The 20,766-nt window shown below is 43.5% G+C and overlaps 1 protein-coding gene across 1 annotated transcript in view; it reads left to right on the forward strand.

Moving 5' to 3' along the window:
- The window catches only part of PDZD7 (PDZ domain containing 7), a 721,728-nt gene that overhangs the window by 297,429 nt on the left and 403,533 nt on the right, over positions 1-20,766 (forward strand). The window contains exon 8 of the mRNA XM_086922676.1: positions 15,705-16,199. Within this exon, the coding sequence (XP_086778802.1) occupies positions 15,705-16,199 (495 nt within the window). The remainder of the gene's footprint in view (positions 1-15,704; positions 16,200-20,766) is intronic.

Consider the following 20,766-nt stretch of genomic DNA (forward strand, 5'->3'; position numbering starts at 1 on the left):
AGAGTACGGGTAAATTAGATTCGAACGGTTGTTGGATTGAGTTGTCAGAGCATCAGCGATGGTTGTTACCTGATGCGTATGTGCTTGCAGTGGTTACAATGGCTCATTGAATGGCTCACATTAGTGCGAAAGGGATTTGTAAGTTGTTGGCTCCGGTATGGCAGAATGCTGGAATTCCTAAGTGTGCAGAGAACTTGGTAAAGAATTGTATGGTTTGTCTGATGTATAATCCTGGCAAGGGAACTCCAACTCCAGCTGGTCATTTCGCGCCTCCGACGTATCCGTTCAAGGTTTTACAATTAAATTTCATTCATACGGAAAGATGTAACAACCTGAAGTACGTCCTCGTGGTTGTTTGTGCCTTTTCGAGATGGGTAGAAGCATATCCCCTGAAAGATAATACTGCTTTGTCCACAGCTAAAGCCCTAAGTAAGGAATTTTTCCCCAGGTATGGTTTGCCAAGAATGGTCTGGAGTGATAATGGGAGTGAATTTGTGGGTCAAGTTATGAAGAGAGTATGTGATGGTTTAGGCATCAGACAGAAGTTTCACGCTGCAAATCATCCCCAATCAGCTGGCTTAGTTGAGTGCTATAATGGTACCTTGAAGCTGAAATTGGCCAAGATTCAGGCGAGCTCTGGTCTCCAATGGCCCGATGCTTTGCCATTGGCACTTTTGTCAACTAGGATGACAGTACATTCTCGAGTGGGCCTTAGTCCGTATGAGATTGTGTTTGGCCGCCCGGCAAATATATGGGGAGTGCCGAGGCCGACAAAGTTTAGCGAAATCGAACATCCTGTACTGATCGACTATCTGTATGAATTGACAGCTAAATTGCGTGTTTTACACCAACAGGTTCACGAAACACTGCCCCAAGCATCTGAAGATCCTAGACACGCCATTGATCCTGGATCCTGGGTCCTTATTCAACATTTTCAGCGGACAAAGAATAATCAGCCCCGCTGGACCGGCCCATTTCAAGTTCTGTTGGCGACGCGTACTGCAGTGAGAGTGCACGGTAAAAATAACTGGATCCACAGCGTACATTGTAAGAGGGCCCCTTTGCCTCTGCCGTACGACAGGTGGGTCCAGGAGGGTATAGGCGATTCAGAGACCGAGACCGTGTCCCGTTTTGTGCCGTTCAGCGATGCATGTTTAATTGGGACAAGTTCTGAGCGTGAGAACGACGATATACTACAAGAAGCTGTGCCTCCATCAGTTCGATTGGACACCACTGAACCTGAACTATTGTTTGGTGAACAGACATTGCCTGGTAAAGGCCGCTATAATTTACGACTGAGAGTCAATGGACAAATAAATCAATAATTCTATTCTTGCTTTTTTGTAACTAAGCTCTCCCATCTGAGAAACAGTTTTGATCAATTTTTGTTTTTCGAACCGCCATCCGGGTTCAGCTGTAGGGTCGCGGTATAAAGACTCAGAGCGTACGGCCGTGTAGACACAAGGTTGACGGTTCTGGTTTGTTCTAGGGCGTTCCCTGGAACATTCAGAGGTACACTGAGCGTGTTGCGTGTTAATCTAGGTTCCTGATCGATACTGTGACCTTATGCCCCTATTCGTCTATAAATCCATTTATTCCCTATATTGGCATAACCGTTCAAGTGCGATTTTCTGAAAAGTCATCTCTGGCCTCACACGAACAGAGCCACATTCCAGCATGACTCCCTGCTACTTCCTTTGCGACCAATTAGTGCAATGACAGAGCAGCAGTCACTATCTGATATTCCTAGATAACACTCCGAGTTCTTCAACAAGATAAAAACTTAGCAAACCTGGAAATCCCCGCTTGCTATGTTTTGATTAGTAATGGAACTCTAATGAGCAACTGATAACTGTCACTTCCTAGTGACATCTTTAATTGACGTCTTATGTCCAGCAAACTTGCGTCAAACCCGGCACCTGTCAGGTATAAATATTACCAACGTTGCCTTAAGCAGTGAGCTGTGAGCTACTGTTGCTGATGCCAGCTGCCTGCAAGACCCCGTGTTGGTAAATCTAGCACTCTGTCGCTGCAGCCTGCTATCCTGTGGTGGTGAAGCTGCTGATTACCATTATCGCCGCTACAGCGCGAACTATGGTGCAGTACGCTTAAGGAGCTGAACAGCCGTCCTCTGCGAAGACATCCAGCAGATTCCAGCTGCCCGCGGACGCTGTCCCCCCTCCTTCCTCGACGCGCTGAAGAGAGCCGCTGCCTTTCTCGTGCAGAGAAATCCAGTCCCGGCGCCGATGGTTTACCCTCGCGGGTGACTGGGATATCGAGAGAGACCCCTGAAGGAGATACCAATCCTCCATCATTCTATTCAGAGGTATGGTGTTGACTAAACCCTTAGACGAGAATTCTTGAAACAAACCTTGGCAAAACCAACTTAACTTAAGCTACTTACTTACTTCCCTTTTCACGTGTTAGGCTTAGGTCAGGCACACTGGGGTAGGCTTAGTTAGAAGCACCAGTTGAGTATGTTAGCCTAATGTATATATGACTGTATATATGTTTTATTACTTTTAAACCATTGTATGGCTAAGAAACCATATCAATGCTTTTACAGTTCTATTTCGCAATACTTATCTTACTGTACGTACTTTTTATAATAACAGTTATTGCAATTGTGGCAATACATTTCTCTTGTACGAGAAGAAAGACTGTTCAATAAATGTTAACCTTTATTGATACACGCCCGTCTCTCTATTCTCTACATCCCGTGAAAGTAAACTGCACTAGACTGACTGAGTGAAATACATGTCTATTGTTTCACACAACCCTAGAGATTGACTCTTGATCTGAGGAGCAAAGTTGTCATGTTGCACGGTTGTTGGAAAACTGAATCCCTTCTTGTCTGTGCCAAGGAAGCTGATCACTTCCTATGCAGAGAAGAAAGTTTCCAGTGACCTCTGAGCTAGTTGGTAACACAACCCAATTAAGTTTAGCATAGTCAGTGGAGGCCTGGAATATCTGCAGTTCCACGTCGATACTACTGTTTATGTTATTCCAATGCGCAGGGCCTAGTGGGAAACTAGGAACTACACTACAAGCGAATCGAACCAACTGCTGCGAACAGCACGGTTAGAGGAGGGAGTTTTTCGAGATGGAGAGAACTGTTAAAGAAATGAACTTTAAGATCAAATTGTGTAAAGTAATGAGTAGAAAATGTTTTCTGATAACGTGTCTTTTAATGCTACTTGGCCTGATGATGTTTTTGATGGGGTATGTTATATTCTCTTTGCAGGTGACGTTTGCACCCACTACACAACCCATACCTTCTTCTACTATGTCTTCGCATTCTTTTCACCCTTTTCCTGAACATGAGTCCACTAGAAGATTGGAATTTATTAATAACTCCTTTGTTCAACTTTTGCACCAACACCAGCTAGTAGTGAACACCACTAATTGTTGGGTGTGTGGTCTTATACCTCATACTACTGGTAAAGGTATTCCTTACCTGGTCCTGCCTTTCAGCTATAATGGTTCTGTGTGGGCATACAGAACGATGTTCATTTAGGCTCGTGAAGTTTACCCCCTGCGTTCTGTGAAAGACAATCCAAAGAATAGTGCTCTAGTTAAGGGTATAGTAGACTTGTTTAGAGGAATTGACTCCTATGAGACTATCCCGAAAGATGAGACACTAGCGTATATTGGATGGAACGTGACTGGATATGGTGTTAGTCTGAGTGGAAACCAGCGAGCGAAAAGATCTTCTCCGATTTGGATCGTGCCCCATTGTGGTCATTTTTGTCTGCAAGGTAATGGCAAGAATCCGAGAGCTCAGTTAGGGAAGAGTGTTTGCACTGAGACGTACGTTTTTGCGTCCCAGACTTCCCCATCGTTTTTAGCAGCTAAGGGTACCTATTTTGTCTGTTACGATAGATCATATACATGGTTGCCCCCTGATTTTTCGGGAACATGTTATGTCTCGTTCCTGTTGCCTCCTACGTATATAGCTGCGGCAGATTACCATAGGACGAGAGTTGGTAGAGGTGTCTTCAGTAAGGAAGATACTTCAGAACAAGAATTGGGAGATTTTCTGAATGGTTTTCTGCCGTTTTTGAGACCTATGGTTAACAGCAGGAGCCTACGGCAATTGACGAGAGTGGTTGAGTCCACCGTAGTTGAGACTGCCGGTGCCCTTGGTAACTTGTCTGCTGAGCTCCAGACGGATCGCCTTATGACTCTTCAGAACAGAGTTGCGTTAGATGTCATACTTGCAGATAGAGGAGGGGTATGTAAACTGATTCAATCGAGCTGCTGCGTTTTCATTCCAGACAACGCTCCGACAGTGTACCAAGCCATTTCCAAGCTACATAAGATCTCCGAGTCTATACATGTGGACGAAGGAGATTGGTCGTTAATGGGATGGTTTGGGGGATTGTTATCCACTTGGGGATGGAAGATTCTGATAATCATTGGGATGGTTTTAGCCATTCTTTTCCTGTTCTGTCTTTGTGTACAGTGTGCTCCTGCTATGTGTAGCCTCTGTGCTACTTCGTGTGCGAGGAGACGTGTCCAGAGAGAGTTACTAAGTACTAGGATGATGCTACAGCAACATCTGGATGATCTGATGAATATAGACCTGGATTCAGACTGACGTGAGTTTAGGTTATTGCCTCTGTAAGGGCAAAAGGAGGGTCTGAGGTTCTGTGATTCTGAACCCGTTTTATAAAGGTCATGATATCGTGCCGATTTTGGTAGTAGCGAACCGCAAATGACGAGTGCGGCAAGTACGAGAGTTTTTGTCATGTTCGATTGATGGATTCACTATGAAATTAGGGATTTCGTTCTGAACCTTCAGGTTCCATTTTATGTACGGCAGCCATTTTGTGGTTGCCCTCACATAGGCCGATGACTACGGCCGAACGAGTCTTTGGGACACGTACACCTTTAGCTGACTTCTGGGTGACCTGAGCGAACTGACTCCGTTGCCTGAAGCTAACTTGCTGAGCTAGTTTCTTGTCCGACAGCTGGTCAAGATAGAGATCAAAGAGCAGGACATTGCTGAGTTTATGGTACACGCACACACCCTTCTATCTTGCTTCACATTTGTTTCTGTTCCTTCTTTTATGGCTTATTTATGATTTGGGTTGTGTTCTTTTATTATGGGTTCGTTCGGCCTGTCCGAGCAAGAATGTTGGGTTTTCCGTGTAATTGATGATGGGCTGGACAACTGGAAAGTGGGCTTGCCGTTATGCGATACCTTTTGCAATGTCATCTGTGATTGGATAGTTTGTAAATAATTGGTGTTTGTTAGGAATGTGATTTTTAGCATAAAAGACGATGTCTCGCAATACGAAAATTGAGCAGTCTCTAGTGAACTACCCGTGTCATACTTCGTAGACCTCTGTTCCTGGTTGCAGCCAATAAATTTGATCTTTGACGCCACCAAGAAGTATCCTGTGTCTCTGTATTCTAAGACAGGTGAACTCAAAGACTTCGGGCGTTTCCCCTGGCGCCGCTGGGTTCTAAAACCCGGTTCTTCAATGGGTGGAACCGCGAAAACCCAGGCAAGGGATCCCCTCAGGATGGGAGAGAAGACAGCCGGCTCAGGAGGAAAGAAAATGTACAAGGAATCGGGTCCGTCCAATATAGCAGAAGACGAAGGTACGTCTGGAAGCACTGGAGGATGGAGGCGATAAGGATGCACAAGAAGTGTATCCACAAAGTAGTCAGGAACTGTTCTAAATACGAAGAATCAGTAACAGAATCAAAAACATGAGCATAGAGCCGAGGATGCAATCTCAGGAACGGCTAGGAAACAAACGAAAAACGGCTCAATGGAAGTGACGTGTTACAACGGGAACACGAAAACACTAGAACGCGAAGCCCCGAGTTACGGGGAAGTCAGGCTTTAGGCTCTGGCCCGTCCCCCTCGCGCATGAGCGTTTCTGGGCTGCCATCTTTGACAGACAACGCAATCTGGCTGGAGAACTGCCAGGCGTGACAGACAATCACCTTCTTGGTGAATTTCAATTCGGTTTCAGATAAGGACACAGCACAGAAAGGGCCTTGATGAAAGCTACAGAGGAAATCCGAACAGTTCTTGATAGTGGGTGATGGCGGTGCTTATCCTCCATGATCTGTTGGTGGCATTTTACACCGTTGATCACATGGTGTTGATTAGCCACCTAAACTCTCTAGGTATTAAAGGGAAAGCCCTAACACTGATCACATCCTTAATTTCTGGAAGACCGCAAACTGTGGACTTGGGCTGTTATGAGTCCTCTCCCTTCACGCTTCCTAGTGTAGTACATCAGGGCTACTCTATCAGTCCCACACTGTTTAATAATATTATTTTACGCAGACAATACCTCGATTGTTCTGTAAGCCTTTAGAAATGGCAACAATCTGGCATCCTAACTCCATGATTGCATGCTAGCCGTTAGGTCATGGATGAGCTCACATTGCCTAAAATTTAACTCTGGTATGATGAAGGTCATTCTTTCCAGAAACATTTCTCCAAATTGGTCCCCAGTTTGGTCGCTAGTCGAGATGGACCCTCTGCCCACACCTGTGATCAAAGCAAAAAACCTTTGAGTGATCATTGGTGAAAAACGTAACTTTGGGTTGCAGGTTAACGCCATCACTTCGTCCAGTTTCTATTTACTTAAATCTCTAAAGAAAAACTTGCCTTTCATCCCGACACCAACTAAAAAGACAGTAATTACTACCTTAATCTTATCAAAGTTAAACTACTGTAATGGCCTCTACCTGAACATGCAGGAAAAACATCTCAATAAACTTCAGACGGTGCAGAATGTGGCAGTCTGACTAATCATAGGCATTCCCAAGTTCCACTCTGTGGCCAAGGATATCAAAAAGATTCATTGGCTTCCCGTAAGAAGTTGGATCATATTTAAGGCCTTAGAAAGCGCTTCACAATGTAGGTCCTCAGTTCCTTAGTCTGTTGTTAAACTGGTACTCTCCCAACAGACTCCTATGCTCGTCCAGGGCCAATCTTCTGTTGGTTGCCAGAATCCAAAATACCAACTGGGGGGAAGAAGCTTCATTTCAGGATCCATTAAACTATGGAACAGCTTACTTACCATCACATAAGAGATGGTAAGTACCCACTCTAACTGCCTTTAGGAAAAACCTTAAAACTTGGTTATTTATAAACTAGGGCTAGATCTAATGTTCAGGATAGCTTAGTGCCAAGACACCTTTCGGTATTCGTGCAATTAATAAATTGCCATAAGATAACATATCAAATTTAATGGTCATTTCAGTGTAGGATGTGTTTGTCAGTAAAGGCAGTACGCTACCATGTCATGCATACTCCATATTACCCCACTCCACTCTTCTCTGCACCACTCCACGCCACTACTCTCTACTCTACACCACTCCACACTACACCACTCCATTTCACTCTGTCACTGCACTCTTATCTGCACCACTGCACGCCTCTCTGCTCTAAACCACTCCACTCCATGACAATGCACTCTACCCCACACTACTCTACTATGCACCAGTACACTATTTGCCATTGTGCTCTACACAAATCCACATCACTCTATGCCACCCTACTCTGCAACACTCTATGCCAATGCACTCTACATAACCTTACTGAAAATCAATGCACTCTACGCCAATCTACTCTGCACCAAATCACTCTACACCGCTATACTCTGTCACTGCACTCTGCGTCACTCTATTCTACTCGGTATCTCTGCACTCTACGCCACTCTATTCTACTATGCACCACTATACTCCAAACCACTGCTCTCTATGCCACTCTACTCTGCGCCTATGCACTCTACGCCACTCTACTCTGCGCCAATGCATTCCACACTACTCTACTATACACCACTGCACTATACTACAGTATACTCTGTAACACTGCACTCTCTTCCACTCTGCTTTATGTCATTCTGCGCCACTGCGCTCAATGCCACTGTATTGTAAGCCTCTTTAATGTACTCTGCATTCTACTACACTCTACTCTATACCACTGCACTCTACGCCACTTCACTCTACTCTGAAACAATCTACTTTGCCACTGCAATCTGCACCACCCTTTCCACTCAACACCACGCCACTGCACTCCACACCAATACTCTCTACACAGTTTTACCCAAAACCAATGCACTCTACGTCACTGCACTCTATGCCAATCTAATTTGCATCACTGCCCTGCACGCCGCTATATTCTACAACACTGCACTCTAAGCCACTCTACACCACTGCACTCTGTCACTATGCTCTGCACTACTCTACGCCACTGCACTCCACACCAATGCACTCTACGTCCATCTACTCTACGCCACTGTACTCTACTCTTTGCCACTTTATTCTATGCCACTGCACTTTACTCTGCACCACTCTACTGCACTTTACACCAGTGCACTCAATGGCACTCTAATTTACTGTGCACCGGTGCACTCAGATACTGTACTCTACACCACTCTAGTCTAAGACCATCCACTATGCACCACTGCACTCTACGCCACTACACTCTATGCCACTGCACACTACGACACTCTACTCCTTTCTGCACCAATCCACTCCATTCTGTGCCACTCCTTTCTACATCACTGCAATCAATGTTGTGCCTCTCATCTACACCACTCTATTCTATGCATCTACGCTCCACCCTCCACCACTATTCTCTACCCTGTACCACTCCACTCTGCTCTGAAACAATCTACTGAATGTCGCTGCACTTTAGACTACTGCATTTTATGCCACATCTATGCCACTGCAGTCTATGCTATGGCACTGTACTCTAAACCAATGCACTCTTCAACATTGCACTTTACATAACTTTACTCAAAACCAATGCACCCTACGCCACTGCACCTACATCAACTACTTTGCACCACTGCACTTTATGCCAATACACTCTACAACATTCGACTCTATGCCACTGCATGCTATGTGTCTCTACATCACTATACTCTATGCCACTCCATTCTTTCTGCACTACTGTACTTTACGTCACTGCTCCTTGCACCACTCTATTCTGCTAAACTCTGCAACCCTAAACTTTACAACTTTGCACTCTTATATGCTAACCTGCAGGACTCCACTTTGTTACTGCACTCTACTCTGCAGCACTCAATTCTACTGCACTCTACACCACTGCACTCTACCCTGGACCACTCCACTCTATGCAACATCACTCTATGGCACTGTACTCCACTCTACTCTACTTTACTCTGGGCCACTCCACTCTATGCCATTGCACTCTAGACCACTGCAATCTACTCTGCACCACTCTACGCTATGCAACTGCACTCTACACTACTCTACATCACTGCACTCTATACCAATAAACTCCACATCACTTTACTCAAAACAAAAAACACTCTATGCCACTGCAATCTACGCCAATCTACTCTGTACCTCTGTACTTTATGCCACTTCACTGTAGGCCACTCTACTACACTCCACTCTGCGACACTCCACTTCACAGTACTCTGCTCTAGGATGCTCTAATCATTTAACTGTGCTCCACAGACAATCTACTCCACACCACTCCACTCTACAGCACTCTACTCCACTCTATGCCATTTTACAACACCATTCCACTCTACAACTCCCTATGCAACTCCCTCTAAGCCACTTTACTCCACTCTATTCTATGATACACTACTCTTCTCTACTCACTCTATGCAACTCCACTTTGACAATTGTCTTCGCTGTATGCCACTCTACCCTACAACACTCTACTGCACTCACCCTCTATGCCAGTCCACACCACTCAAAAACACTTTTTCAATCCACTCTGACACATCAGTCAACTCAACACTCTACAACACTATATTCCCTTCATGACACTCTAAAACACTGTACACTTCTCCAAGACACTCCACTCCTCTCCATGCCACTCAACTCCACTGCCTTCCACTCCACGCCATTCCATAACAACCCATCCTACTCCACTTTATGATACTCCATGCCACTCTTCTTTACCCTACTAACTTTTAGCCATGCTGAATAGCAGCCACTCTGGTGTGCAGCATTGCTAAAACATATTGGCAAAGCCAATAGCTCTGGCATAGGCAAGACCTATTGGCTTTGTCAATGCTTGTTACAATTATCTTTTTGTTTCTATAATCTTTTTTTTTGTCTCGGTCTCTTATTGCGTGCGTTTTTGATGGTTTATGTGCCATATTAGAAGACTCAAGCATAAATGAGTGACAAAATTGTTTTAAAAAAGCAAACACGAAAGTAGGAGGATAGGGATCAACTGTTGGGGGCTTCACTTAGTCTGGTGCTCAGAGAGGGAGGGGTAGTAGCCTGGGAACCTGGAATCGGCAAACAACACTGAAATCAACTGTGATGATTAACTGTGACTATACATTATGCAGGAGTCTACTGTTTTTGTTCTCGTTAAATTTAAAAGAAAAAATAACCTAAAAGTAAGGTGACACGTATTCTATCACTGTATCCTTACCTTTTGCACTGTGCCAAACGTTTGCTGCCAGACCGGAAGGTTGTCGGCTGAATAGCTGTGTACCAGTACAGAAATGTGATTGAATGTAAAACGTTTTCTTGTGCTGCGATGTACTGATATTGTAATGATGGCAAATTTCAATAAAATCTTACACCAAAAAAAAAAAAAAAAGCAAACACAAGGAGATGATGGACGGAGCGCTGACACTTTTCAGACACTCACCCCCAGTTACAGATTTGGGTTGAATCCATCATCATTCTTTAGCTCACTTCGCCACCTCAATTCAGAAACAGCTTTATGCAAATCAGTCTTAACTCTGTGCCTCATGGGAACAGTCCAGCCCGAACTGCCAAGCCAGGTCTTCTCTGAACCGGAAACAAGCATCCTGGTACCGATTTCTGGGTAACACCCCTCATCAGCCAGGCTAGCTTGAATCCAGTGGCACGTCTGGGCATACCCTGCCAACTTAGGGCAAACAAAGCAAACACAAGGAGATGATGGACGGAGCGCTGAAACTTTTCAGACACTCACCCCCAGTCACAGATCTGGATTGAATCCATGCTTTTTGTAAATGCTCTTGCTTTTCTTTTCCTTCTCTGGATGAAAGAGGTGTCTTATTTTTCCCCCCTCTTTTGATTCATTTAAATGTTAAGTGGATATATGTTATTCATATTGATGTTTGTACGCCGTTGCTTGCCCTTTTGATGACAATAAAAAATATTCTTTTTAAAAAGGGAATATTTTGACTCATTAAAACATTGTAGCCATAATAGATATCCTCAAACCTTCATAGTATTTGGACAATGCGAGTGGTGTAGACTTGTTTTAGAGCCAAGAATTTGCCAGTTGTTCTCAAAGTTGTTACCCTGAGGTCACCTGAGGAAGTGAAAACTGCACATTGCAGACCAATTACAACGTTGCTTTTCTAAGGTAAAATGATAGAGAAAGAATTTAGGAATAAATTCGAAAGACATGCGAGCCCCTGCCGCAGCTAATCTGGCTTCAGACAATGTTGCTTCACTGAGATCACACTCTGTGCTTGAAATTCAAATATAAAATTGCAAGTCCTCATTATTCCAGGTTGCATGTTTGCAACTGAGAAGTGCTGGTACTCTCCCGTTAAATGCATTGCATGCCTGCTGAAAATTGCTGGTTCTCTTCCTTTAAAATTGTGTAGGTGCTCAGTACCTGGGAGTACATGCACATTTAAAGCACTGATTGTAGTCTTACAAAGGGACGACGAAGCTCCTTTGTACACGATGTCAAAACCCCCTCTATATTTGTGTTTCTCAGCCTCTCAATGGCCTTAGACTCAGTTGATCAGGAGACATTGCATTATTTTGCCTTTCATGTGAGGTGTGATAGCAGTGCTAAAGAATAGGCTTCTTTATTCCATTAGAAAGGCTTTGATAAATACAAATTGAGGCATCCATCTCTCACTTTCTTCTGCTTTTCTGTGTCACATAGACATATTCACATGCAATGGCTGGGAATCTTAGTAGCTGATGGTCTCACTGAGTGGTGACATAAATACATTGGTGTCCTTCACAACTAGAATCAAGGAATGATGAAAAAATAATCCCAAATATATTTTTTTAACTTGTTCTTGTAAGCGACTCATGTATATTCTTTAGCCACACATGGCGAATCCCTGGTCTTCACGCTGCGCACTCACATCTCCATACTTAAGCACATCTCCAACCTTGCAATCGTGTTTTTGAACCAATTGCACCTCATAAAAAGTAATTTTGGTTCCATCGTGGGCAGATTCGCTATCAGCAGTGTTAGTAAGGTCTTGTGGTATCCCACATTTGAGAAAAAAAAACTCTTCTATATGGTCTCATAACACAGCACTTGCCCCATCCAAAGGCAGTTCTGCATGCTGCTGCACTTCTCCACGTCCCTCCCTGCTTACAGTGCTCTTCAAGGACTGATCAATTGGCTCCCTTGCTATATTTATCCCAGTCTGTTTTAATGCTAAATTATTGCAATCTTTCATCGTGCTTGTAATGTGCCCAGTGTCAGGGCCATTTCTAGGTGTTTTGCCGCCCTAGGCTAGAATTGAAAAATGCCACCCCCTCCCTTTTACTACCATCACTCTCCCCCCCCCCCCCCCCCCGAAACATCCAGGCTAGAAGAATCAGTTAACAGGTGAGGCTTGTGAGTACCAAGGAACATCACTCCGGTTCTATGCATGCTGATAAGCAGGTGACGCAGCCCAGATATAGTGTACCGAATTCAGCCACCATAACTGGAATGCACTTTATTTTATTGAATGGGCAATCATTGAACTACAAATACAGGGCCCTATGACGTGGATGCGTGTTTGTGCAGGGCACAGATGTGTGTTTGTTTTTAGGTGAATTTATTGTGACTTTTAAGCTGGGGACCAGGTTGGAGTCTGGCGGGAGGCTCAATCCTCCTGTGAATCTGGGCAAATCACTTAGGGGCAGATTTACAATTACTGGCGCATCCCTGCATATCGCCAGGGATGCGCCAGTACTTGTGCGCCCCAGCTCCGCCACCCTTGATGCGCCACATTTACAATGCAGCGCACCATGGGGCAAACACGGAACAGATGCGTCACGCATCTGTGCCGTAAAAGCGGCGCATTGCTGGAGTTGCGTCGCAAGCAGAGACAGACTTACCTAAAAAGTGGATCTGTCTATAATCATTCAAGGACCACCATATTGGTAAAACAATGGGACACCTGGTGCTGTTTCATATATGTCTGAATTTGGAGTAGTTGCAAAACATGTCCTAATGAAAACGACAAAACCATAATTTAGAATGAAGAATTGTTATGCCAAATCCCCAGTAAAGTCCAGCTAATAGGACTGCACCTGGCTATTACCTTAGTGCTTATGGACGAACAATTTGTCTGCTTGAATGAAAGTACTGTCCTATGATCATAAGATGATGACTGTGTGCCCTGCTGCTAAGACTCCAAACGATAAAGCTCAAGGATGTGAGTCTGCAACAAAGGTAAAAGCAAAAGTGAAACAGAATCTAGCCTAGAGCCTTACAAAGAAAAATTAGGCAATAACAAAAGTGAGCTCTGTACAACTATTACCTTTCTGAGACTTGTTGGGAATCCTAAATATGAAACACGTTATCCCGCTGGCTGGTTTAAAAAATAGGCTAATTCCTTGATGAGGCCCACTGCAAAATTTATAACCTATTTCTCATAGAAACGGTTCTTCCTTTTTTGAGCCTGTAACGCCAAACATAAGCAAACGGAGGTCATGAGATTATTATATATACCTAAAATTTTCAGAGACACCATACGTATGCAAATGCAATACAGCTGGATCAATTGCTATAAAGTTTCCTATTGTGTAGTCTACACATATGAAGATATCTAGAAATGACACTCTATATGTCGCAGCCGTTAAAATGTAATAAAGATACCTACTCAATGTTATGCACAAAAGAATACGGGGATGTTTAAAGGTTCAACACTCCAACCCTAACGTTGCTCTGTGCCTGTGCCGAGATAAGATGGAAAACTGCACGTAAACCATATGTACAGACAAAGTAGTGGAAGCGAAACTTTCCTTCCTAAAAACACCCATGCATGGGTTCCTCACTGGAAAAACTAATTAAGCACAAAGGCTCACAATGCTAGACTGTGCCGAGAGATAAATATTATGTTGGAAAACTGCCTACCAGCTATGTGTTCAAGCGTAGTGATAGAAGCAAAACTTTGTTTACCGAGGCTGCCAAACATTGGCCACTCACTTGAAATGCTCGTAAGGAACAATACCCCCAAAGTTACTTTTAAACATAATAGGAGCATCCTGAAAACTCGATAAAAATTGCACATGCGAGCGTAGTGATAGAAGCAAAACTTTGCTTACCGAGGCTGCCAAACATTAGCCCCTCACTCGAAATGCTCGTTGCTCGTAAAGCACCATACCCACAAAGTTGCTTTTAAACATGATGAGAGCGACCTGGAAGCTCGATATAAATTGTACATGCGAGCAAAAAGCGAGCACACCCTAAAGGCCTAGGCCTTATTTATGAAGGCCTTGCACCGCCGGTGCGTCACTTTTAACATGGGAAAAAGTGACGCACCCGTGGCGCAAGGCTTTCATAAATGAGGCCCCTGGTTCTTACCTGTGTCTCGAATGTAGCGAATCTCTTAAGAGATCAACAGACACGTCGATGTCCGCGCTGTTCATGAAAAGAGAAAACTTCATGTTTTGCCTACAGCTAAAGACTTTTTGTCCTTTAGATATATTCGTTTTCAACGGTTCGAAAGGCATCTTGGTTTGTTTATATCATAAACAGCTTATTGACAGACACTGTACAAAACACAACAACTCTATTAAATAAAAGGCACACAAACGACCGTGCAGAGTTTTGGTGTCTGCATTCTGTGTCGCCCCTTTTAAAGTCTTCGTTAACTACATTATGTTTTTCAGAAGCGCTTTCTCTAACAAGCACGGCTACATGCGTGGCTGGTTACAAATGAAACAGCCTGTGTCAGCACAAACTCATGTTTTTGCCGCCCTCCCCCTTTTGCCGCCCTAGGCGGCTGCCTAGTCCTGCCTAATGGTAGAAACGGCCCTGCCCAGTGTTCAGTTCGCTCCACAGGTTAGGATGTGTTGTATAAGCAAGATAATTAAAAATCAAATTGCATTGGTGCATTTCAATCAACTATCTATGACGGATTATACAATACCTACAATGTAGCAAATTAACTGTGTCTTTCACAAACTGGCATGTTGTTTATTCTTTCTGTAGGTGTTTTGTGAGAGTTAATTTGATTGCCGTGCTGTGTTACTTGATTTGTTCCTTAATTAATGTTTTCCTTTAATCATTATGTGCTTTATGGGCTTGCTAGCTGAAGCCTGGCTTGTTTAGAATCTGCAGGGTTTTTTAATTGAGGAAAGGAAGCGTTAGCCCAGTGGTCGGAGGAATGTGCCTTAGTGATTTACGAACCGCTATGGTTCATGGGTGAAAAATATACACAAGTGTTGACAAAGCCAATGTGAGTGCTTAGATATTGGCCTTGGCAATGCTTGTCTTGACATTGCTACAAAAGGAAAACAAACAAAATAAAAATGGCTGCTTGTGTGTCATGGTTCATGCACACACATTTTGCAATAATGGCGCCCATCTTGGAATGCTCTTTTAGATGAGAAAAAACATTCCAAAACAACCTCCAGTGCGTAACCATGCGTTCCTGCCTTACCTACTTAATGATGTTATTCATATGTACCCATCAGGGGAGGGGGTGAGTGGATTGGTTCATTTCTCATCATCTGACTCCTTTGTCTTGTCTTCCTTTCAGTGGCCAATGGTCAACTGCAGCAACTCTCACAAGCATCTGAAACCAGTTCTTCCATCTCATCCTATTCTTCGGAGACTACCTACAGCTCCATTAACGGATTTCATCATGCATACCTTTCTGGTCGCGGAGAGTCACAAATGGTGGATGTGTGTATTTCCACGGAGGACACTTTTGGGGACCTCTTCTTGCAGAGCTCTGAAACAGCCATGCAAACAGACGTGCAGCTATCTCCTACTGGGCTGTTGGAATCCGAAGTCACCCAAAAACCAGGCAAAGGAGTCCCTGACACCCAGAGGACTGTGTGGCCAACAGTGTTATTAAGAGATACTGCTATCAGGTCAGAGAGCTTCAGTGAAGCCCAAAGAACAAAAAAACAAAAACATTTTTCAAACGAGGACTTTTCAAATTTAGATTCTCCAAAAACTGCACTGCTGCTGGCTTTGAGTAAACCAAGGAAACCCATCAGAAGATCACAGAGTAATCTCAGTATTCGGGGTAAGGTCCCTTCTTTGAATGCATACTATTAAATGGTTTTCCTCATTGCCATGTGTGTGGGATTGTAGCAGATGATCTAAATGGTAATCTAGGTCTATCCTGTGAAGTTCTTATTTTTGCTTTTCCTGCTTGCTTGTAGACACCAACCCCCCACATTACTATACTCTGCATCTACCCCATGCACATATTTCAGTCAAAATAATCTATGTCCGCAGTTCAGGCTGTGAAATGTGTGCACTGTGAAATATTACATGTTTGCTTTGGAGTGAAACAGTAACAAAGTGGCCACATGCATCTGGCTGTCCTTGTCACTGCAAAATATGTAATAGCTACAACTGGCGCAATGTTTCTCTGCTGACAAACCTCGGGCATTAAAATAGTTTTGTTCTGGCCTAATATCCCATTCTACAGGTGTGTAGCTTGTTTTTATAATAGTACAATGCTTCTCATAACAAAGAATTACCTCTTTCGGAATGTCGTTAAACAACTTTACTAAGCACTAGGCATTTTACTTTACAAAGGAAAATTCAGCGAGCGTCCTTATCTTACTATTTGTTGAGAGGATTAAAAAAGCAGAACTCTGCGAAATCTGCTGAGCTGACCATCCTTGTGTAAAAGTCTTGATACTTGGTAACAACGTCCTGCTTTCATCTCACTTAAGAAGTGCTCCTTGTTTCATTTTAGGTACCCACAATCAATTCAATTCAGAATCTTTATTCGGTTACAAAAGTAGTCATTAAAGTACATACATAAAAAATACACACATATTTAGAAAAATTCATACACTTATGTATCATCCACATTATAGGAAAACAATCAATAAAAAGTCTCCATGTCATTCCCTCAACAGAAAAACGTAAAAATTAGCCATTGTAAGCCGAGCCCGCATAGCAATTTTTAAAAACAGCCCGATGTGGAAGATACATTCCTCATTGTTCAACTGGAGCAAAGTATTGTAAGCTTTTCTAAAATCAGTGATACATTGCCTCTTAATTAATGGTAAAAAAATACTTTTAGTGTACAATAAATAAAAATCACTGAATAATAAAAAAAATGTAGCGATCATTTGCACGATCTCCCATTACACTGACAGGGACGGGAGTCTAAATTTGTTTGAAATCCTATTTCGAAGCTTAACAGATATTTAACCGTGCCTTCCCTGAGTCGGAACAGCAAACTATGCCCCTATTGCCCCATCGGACTTACCAAGTACTTTTGAATTGGGGTGTGCCTGACAGAGTTTATGTTCAGATAGGCTATCACTCTGGACTTGATGGACTCCTTCGTTGATCTCTCTGCATGTTTTAATTTAAAGCATGCGTCCTGCAGCTGTTTTTTACTGATAGTATGTGGGCCGCCTGGATTCTCTAACAGCTGTTGACATCCTACTTTGCACATGCAGGATTCTGCATATGCCAGCCAGGGGGTGTATCTACCTTTATCGCAAGAGAGGCAGTCTTTAATAATGTCTCTAGTGAGGCCTCCTTCTGTGTTTCTCCAAATTGCAAGCCCTTTCAGCAATGGGTGGGCACTGATATAATCCTCAGCGAATGAGATATTCAGTTTGTAAATTGTAAATTGATACTTGTATAGCGCACTACTCACCCACAAGGGTCTCAAGGCGCTTGTACGAATACCGCTGTGGAACCCATCCTGGCTTTCCCTGTGAGGTGTCCACTCCTGGGCACCCCCAAGGTGGAGGCCAGGCATCCTCAGCGTTGTGGGGGCCGTTGTGGAGATTAAGCAAGCTATTGCCCAGAGTTGCACTCCATGATTGGAATAGGCACCGAGGCGAGAATTATCAGGTCCGTGGAATTTTGAGCCCAAGACCCGCCGAGGCGGGGAATCGAACCTTGGTCCCAGGCTAGACCTCTGCATCAGGGTCTGCCGCTCTAATCATTGAGCCACACTTCTCCACTTTGCTATGACATACAAAATTCAAACATGAAATCGGTGCCCCCAAAATTTTTCTGCAAAATCTATGTTATTCAAGTTGTCTTTGGGGACAATTATCAATACCCCAAACTTCAGCCCCATATGTGGCATTTGGGAGACATTGGGTTTTATAAATCTTCAGAAAGGGAACTAGGACTCCCCTCCCCCACCCCCTTCCTGGGACAAGGTAATTTAAATAGTGATTTGATGGCTCTGGAAAATGTATCCCCACTATATGCTATGTTTGCTTTTCATGAGCCTTTATCGGCTAAGAACATTCACAGGTAAGGAAAAGTGTTTGTACATTTTATTGGTTGCCCACTTTTAAGGCTTTAAAGTTGTACTTCTTTGGGCCGCAAGACATAATAAGAGATTTGGTAAATTTATGCGCAGATCTAATGGTGCCATACATTTACAAAACCATGTACTAAATGACAGAGTACCTTTGGGGTAGGAGCCATCAACACAGCACTGTCGGCATATAATAATGCTGGCATGGAAGAGCCTTTAATCTTGGGGACATCTGAAGTAGTGGTGAGTAAAAAGGGGTAAAGGTCATTTATATACAAAATAAGTAAAAGTTGGGTGAAAACACAACCTTGTCTCAAACCTCTAAGGATGTCTACATCTTCAGATACCCCCTGAGTATTAATTCTTATTCTTGCTTCATGTCCTTGTGCAAATATGCAAGAAACTGCACTAGTGCTTCATCCATTCCCCAAGATATCAGGATAAACAACAGCTGTGTGTGGTTTACACTGCCGAATGTAGTAGTCAAATCCATACAAGCTAGATATATTGGGGAGTTTTTGGCTATGGTGTATTTTCCTGTTAGCAGATTGAGGTTGAGGCACTGCTCCAATGTGCCAACCTTAGATCTGAAGCTGCACTGATTGGGATAAAGTATTGACTTCTCTTTTGCCCAGTGTTGTACACGGTTGTATAAGGCCCTACCTAACATTTTTAAGGTGATATCAATTAATGATATGGGCCTGTAACAACTGGGCTGAGAACGATTCCCCCCTTTTAAAAAAGGCCCTATTATAGAGGTTGACCCTGTATCGGGCAGAGGGGCAAAGGTGAGACTATTAAAAACATGCTGTAATAAAGGTGCCCAGAAACCGGATTGCATTTGAGGAGATCTATTGGGACCCCATCGGGACCGGGAGCCTTGCTCCCAACACTCTCATTTAGTGCCACCTCTACTTCCTTCAAGGACAGTTGAACTAAAGCAAAATTCGGGTCTGCAAGAGTATCACTACTGAAGCAGTCCAAGGCATATCCACTGGTGAAGTGTGCTTCCCAGGCCTGGGTTGCAATATTGCAGCTACTCTTTGTCACTTTTTGTTTAGATTGCTTCATCTCTTTTACTGCGGCCCGGAAGAGTTTGTTATTCTTATCATTCGCCGCCGTGGCTAAAGAGTCCCATTGCTAATTTATTAGTTCTGCCTTCCTGGCTGAAATAACCCGCTTATAATGCTTGCGGGATTTGGCCACAGCTTGGGGGGCTCTTTGGGGATTCCTTAAGCGCTCGCCACAGCTGACTTTTAGCGACAGAACACTCCCACTTAAACCATCTAGGCCTATCAGGCAACAGGTTAGTCGGAACCATGAGCTCTTTTTTTAATATTGTCACAGAGATGAGCAAAATCTATGGTTGCTGGATTAACAAGGTTGACCTCAGCAAGGCATGCCAGAGAAAGGTTCATACTGATCACTTTCTGAAATAGTTAGTCAGGTGCTACAGCTCTCCATTTAAATCTCAGTCCATCAAATAAAGGGTCCAGATCTCCAGCTCCGTCTCCCTGTTGTATAATGGTTTTGGGGCCGTAATACATGTTACTTCAATGGGATTGTGATCGCTGTAAATGGAGGGGGTCACTCTACTTTATAGCAAGATATCTTCAAGGTTAGAAAATTTAAAAATATAATCTATTATAGATGTTTGGCCTCGACCCCTAAATGTCGAGAGTGGTTCAGTGCCACTATATGGGATGTCCAATAAAATTTTCTAGGTCGTGGGCTGCCAGGAATGGTGCCAGCTCGCGTCCTCTAGCATCTGAGCTATTTAACTCATTAGAAATATCTATAATGTTGGGGTTAAAATCTCTTACATAACTGGGGAAGGGTTTTTTAGACTTAGTCTTGTGTTAAAATCTCCCCTATACAGAAACCCGCAGACTGGCCACTGTCTCTTATGGTTTTCTGTATGGAGGATATGTGTTTAAATAAAGTAACAAATGTGGTATTGGACACAGTAGTAAAATCATTATTGTAGAAATTAACTAGATATATAGTTAGGCCTCTTTTATACCTCACTGTCAAGAAATTGGCGTTATCTATCTCTAAGGCCTTCACGGTACCTCCTGCTTTGATGTTCATCCAAATCGCCAACTCCCACTATCGCGCGTCTGGACCTTGATGGATTTGCTGAATTGTAACAACATACAATCCCATTTATGTGTGTGATGTTCGTCAGCCAGGTCTCCTGCAACATCAGCAGATCATACTGGCTAATAAAGGAAAGCCAATCCGGGCATGACAGCTTAGGTTGTAGCCAGCTATGTTCCAACTCAAGATTTTTAACCAATAGGGTTTCTTGTTGTGCTTGGGCTGGACATGACCCGTAGAA

Source organism: Lissotriton vulgaris, chromosome 5 (genome assembly GCF_964263255.1).
Source record: "Lissotriton vulgaris chromosome 5, aLisVul1.2, whole genome shotgun sequence".
In the NCBI taxonomy this organism is placed as follows: Eukaryota; Metazoa; Chordata; class Amphibia; order Caudata; family Salamandridae; genus Lissotriton; species Lissotriton vulgaris.